The 5117-nt window shown below is 49.2% G+C and overlaps 1 protein-coding gene across 1 annotated transcript; it reads right to left on the bottom strand.

The window, feature by feature from the left end:
* Positions 1–212: 212 nt before the first annotated feature.
* Positions 213–1487, bottom strand: LOC149334079 (uncharacterized). The gene has a single exon (XM_089556185.1). The coding sequence runs from the start codon at positions 1476–1478 to the stop codon at positions 213–215; it is 1266 nt and encodes a 421-aa protein (XP_089412311.1). The 5' UTR covers positions 1479–1487.
* Between the last annotated feature and the right edge of the window lie 3630 nt (positions 1488–5117).

Raw genomic sequence — 5117 nt, 5'->3', positions numbered from 1 at the left:
GGTTCCTTCGTTGCCGTCCACTTTCGTCTCCTGCACGGCCAATACATCTATCTCGCGCTCCGTAATAAGTCGGTACACCTGGCCTTGTTTTTTCCTTGCCGCCAGGCCCCTCACATTCAATGTAGCGACTCTAAAGGCAGAGGCGGGAGCCATTTTTACGCAAGAGGAAGGAACCAACAGCATGGTGCTTACCTTGCACGTCTAGCGCGCCGCTAGACGCCACTGTGGCTGCCGGTATCATCCGGCTCAAGAACATCAGTCTGCTCGCGTAGGACCTTGCCTGCGGAGGAGTACCGTTTGTCAGCCGCATGGTTTGGGCGTGGCCGTAACGACGAACGCCGGGCTTGAGTCGTCTTTGCAGGGGGCTCCTCGACGCCGGGTGCTACCACTTTGTCCCCTTCAGGGCTGGCCTGGTCATGGGAACGCTTCGCCGGGGTGTTAAGGGGGGGCGAGACGCTTGTTGTGCGGGCGCCGGTATTCTCGTGGTGGTCCTCGTTCAGGTCCTTTCCCTCGACGACTACGGGCTCTGATGGGCACGCTCCGTTCTCTGGCGTCTCGTTAGAGACGCCGAGGGAGCCTCCCGTCGGCTGTTGGCTCACTGGTTCGTCGGCCGCTTTGGTGTCGTCACTGGGAGTCCCTGACGTCGCAAGTGTGGAAGCCGACTTGCCCGCCTCGTCCGTACCAGTGGCTGCTTCCTCCGCCTCGGCGATGTCCATGAGTTCCGCAGTGTCGTTCGCCTTTCCGACCCCGGTAGCTGACGCGCAGGTACGGACGCAGTCCGCGTCCACGTGTCCGTAGCGCCTGCACAGGGAACACCTGGGCACCTTGCAGTCGCGGCGAACGTGACCCGTGCCGTGGCAACGCAGGCACTGCATCGGTCGCCCAGGGACAACAACGAGGGCCAGCTCACCGGCTACTCGGACCTGGTGTGGCAAATCATCCACCTTAACTCCCGGCTTCAACTTCAGTAGCACGGTCCTGGTGGTCGAGCCTTTCTCCTTCAAGCCTCGGACACGCCAACGCTCCCGCGTCACCTCCGTCACGTTGCCGAACGCCGCGAAAGCAGTCCGGATGTCTTCGTCCGCCACACCGTGCAGCGTCCACTGCAGGCGCAGCTTTACCTGCTGATCTTCAGGGTCGAAAATAATGCACCGGCGCCCTTTCACTTGTAGCTCTTTGCAGGCAGCAAGTTTCTTCGCAGCTTCTGAGGTGCTCATCGTCACCGCCCACACGTGGTTAATCTGATACGCCCCCAACGCCACGACGTCGGGGAGCGCACCAGCGTTGGCCAGGGCGTCCCGAAAATCTTCCACCCTGTAGGGCCTCGCTCTCACGTCTCCGTGAAGAAACACCGTGTTAAGAACAACACGTCCTGTAGGCAAGGTAGGCAAAACAATTTCATATTCCTGATCTTCGTCGGCAGCTAACCTGTTTCCGCGGCCAGCAAGTGCCGCTATCGCCGCTCCGCCGGAGCTCATGATCCTGCGTCCGTCACGCTCGGTGGCCGGAAGCTCGAATCTACACCACGGCTGACACGGGAAGCTGTTGCGTTATATTAGGATGACAAGACTTACGCTATGCTTCCTACTACTTTAGAATTCGACGGTTAGGTGCGAGGTCAAATGTTTATTTGTAAGGTTTAAGGAGCTGAACTACAGCCAATTTCACTTCCACTGATATTGTGAATCTTGATGAGCTCTGTGATATGCACTGAAAGATCTGATATTTGTATGTATTTTAATTTTCACAGCGCCTGCACCATTCATTATAGTACTCTCATTGCGCACCTATTGTTAACTACAGTCGGAGCTCTTGCATGAAAATACCTGGCGATATTCGCTCAACAGCTCAACTAAGCCCAGAAGGCAATATTTTCCTTCTAGCTGAACGTTTGTCGAAGCACATTGGAAACGCCTAACGTCATACTCTTTGGATAGGCGCTGTTTACAACAAGAGTGACGAAGCAGAGAATCAGGGAGAAAAATATTTGAAACAGGCCAAGAGTTTTTTTATGCTTTGGTTGGGCACTTGTTAATCACTTGTTCATCCCTTCTTTTCCCCGTGTTTCAAACAGCAAGGCCCACTATATAAGAGGCACTCATCAGCGGCTATCGGTTTTGCACGAGATTGATGTAAGCTGATACGACGAATATCGGAGCTCTTGTGTACGCACGAGTGTCGCGTGTCAGTTGAGGTATGCCACATATGTAATAAGTGCATACAAGTCACATTTCCGTAGCGCGTTAACTACTATATATGCAGCACATGTGTTCATCTGTGACATTTGTGACGCGTATGAGCTCCTACGTGACACATATGAACTCGTATGAAGCATATGTGCTGGTACGAGGCGCATTTGTCGACAAATATGGATCATATGATGCACATATGAGTCCATACGAGGCACATGTGTGGCACATATACTGACACATATAACTCATATGGGCTGCATACGAGTTCATATGAGGCACATATACTGACACATATAACTCATATGGGCTGCATACGAGTTCATACGAGACACATATCTGACACATATAGCTCGTATGTAACACATATGGAATCATACGAGACACATATCTGACACATATAGCTCGTATGTAACACATATGGAATCATACGAGACACATATGAATTCATATGAGATTTTTCGATAGGGTCAGGCATGGCTGTAATGGATTCTCTCGAAGTGTAACTGATAAGATGAAAAGATAGAATTCAAATTCTTCGCGTTTGCCTTTTGTCGCGTTTTACCGCCTCCTGTGAGTGTAAAGTGTGCGTGGCGTTTCCACAGCTACTTTGACAGCCCTTCTAGCATTCTCCTTATTACGGTGAATGCATATGAAATGAAACTGAAATAGTTTTTGAGAATGTATGTTCCTAATTTCATTTCCATTAGATTTATGATGATTACACGCACTTTTCCCCGTGTGGCGTACGACACGTGTTTCTGCAAGCAAGTAGGGCACACGTGCCTTCCTGCAAGCAGTGTTGTGGGTGGTCACAGGTGATAGTTAAATTCGTGCACGTCACTACCGCCCGACTTAACAACACCGCCGATCTCGAAGCTTCGTGTTTATTTTTACAATACAAATATTTTATTTACAACGTTCAGGGTGGGTAGAACTGTGGCTGCAAAGCGTTGACGGTCTGTGCAAATTCACGCTATACCAATGGTGGAGTGGAATTCTACATGCTTTGTCATACAGTGTAAGACCCCTGTGTTCGCGTGATTATAGTTAACGTGAGAAGAAATTTTATGAACGGTGTGCCTTCGTCGCCACCACTTGAAGTCGCCTAGTGCGTGGCACGCGAACGGCAACACGGAAACAATGCGGGGCGAAAAACAGGAATGCTTCTCAACGCTACGAGTCCTTATGCGCGTTAAGAGTGCTTCGTGTTGACAGGAATCTCAATAAATTATCTGTGTTTTGACGGCAAACGATGACGGCAAGGCCAAGTTGGAACGCGTGGTTTTGGATCCTGCTACGGCGTGCTACTGCCCCGGAAACCAAGGGTCAGCGCTCATCCTGTACCAAAGGAGTAGCCAGTGGCCTAATATAGAAGCTTTCCGTAACTGGGTTTCTGAAATTTGTTGCGGAAAGAAGGTCTTAAGGTCATGACGTGGCAACTTGTGCTTACAGTTTTCTAGCCAAGATATTTTTTGTTTTATGTTAAGAATACAAAAAGCTAAAATGTAGTCGAACAAAAATGGTCCGTTCGCTACCGGCTCTTCAATATTTCGAAGAAATACTTCATGCAAAATTAAGGAACAGATATATTTTCTTATTGATTTTGTTAGCTAGCTCATTTGGTCTTCCTCGCTCTTCGTCTGCCACTTTTGCTCCTTGTCACTTAGGAGGGCAACGTCGTAATAAAGTCGCAGACTGCTGTATTCTGTATGAACCTTTGGTCCTATGTCTCTGTCTATTCCGAACCTAAGTATCTGGACAGGGCGCGTAAACGCATATTTAATATTGGTGGGGAGGCTGTGTCTGCGTGCATGACTTACTTTCTAGTCGAGCACGGCGGCCACTCTGGAGTCCCTATAGGAATTTCACAGTACATACACATCAGCCTTCCTACACTCTAGTTAACGAAACGCTACTGACCACTATACTCCAAGAAGTAAATATACACCAGTTATATATTCGTAGTGCTTAATTATATGGTGGAAACTTCGAGGCTAACGGAGCCTTGGATTTATGTTGAGGGCAGCGCAGAATGCCTTGTAAAAATGAAACCAAAGAGTTAACGTTAGCAGACAAACAAGAAGCAGAAGTCGTAGGCGAAGAAAAGCGACCTAATGGTAATGTTGCCGAAGTGAAGGTAACAAAAGTAGCAGGCACAGGGCATCTAATGAGAGAATATAGCCTATCGAGCCATCCTGCAATGCAGTGGATTCCACGAGGAGGGTGTTGTATATGTAGGTGGCCACAAGTAAGATCCGCGGACGAGATTATTAAGTGTGTGTGGAGGGGGGGGGGGGGGGGGGCTGCAGCTTGCTCACGAAAGGAGTAAGTGGAAGGATATATCATCCGTCATTTTTCATGGTTCACGTAGCTGGATGATGCACCGCCTCAATCTAGTCATTTTGAAAACATGCTGGCCTCAGAGCAAGTTTTTTTTGCTCTTCCTCCTGTAACCTTTCTGTGAACGCTTCAGTTTTCTCTGTTAGCACGGCTACTTGGACTAGTTGGTGGAGACTCATTGCTACTGTCACGTTGTAGTGACGGCAGTCCAGCGGTCATAAAGACACCAATTGCACTCACAAACGAAGCTGTTTATTTGGCCCTACTTGCGCCCGCAAAAGAACTGAATCACTCGGCGGCGGCATAAGCAACAAACGTGCTCGTCAGTCGTCGAACTACGAATGCCCGCCGCTCACGGCATCGTTCAGTTTAAAGTCAGCAAGGAAACTTCGAGACAACAGGTCAAGATCATGTGCAGTAATCTAGAAAAACGTAGATGCAGCTCTTCATGGCTGTGATCATTCAAGATTAGTCCGGTCGCTTCTCGCGTCACAAACAAAAATGATAACACCCCTTTCTTGAGTGCGAACGAACGGACACTACAATGATACGTGGCATTACCCCCCTTCCAAAGAAGCATCGTCT

This window comes from Amblyomma mixtum, chromosome 8 (genome assembly GCF_055824585.1).
Source record: "Amblyomma mixtum isolate Tamu chromosome 8, ASM5582458v1, whole genome shotgun sequence".
NCBI lineage: Eukaryota > Metazoa > Arthropoda > Arachnida > Ixodida > Ixodidae > Amblyomma > Amblyomma mixtum.
Note: the sequence above shows the minus strand (reverse complement) of the source record. Positions and strands in the feature narration are given on the sequence as shown.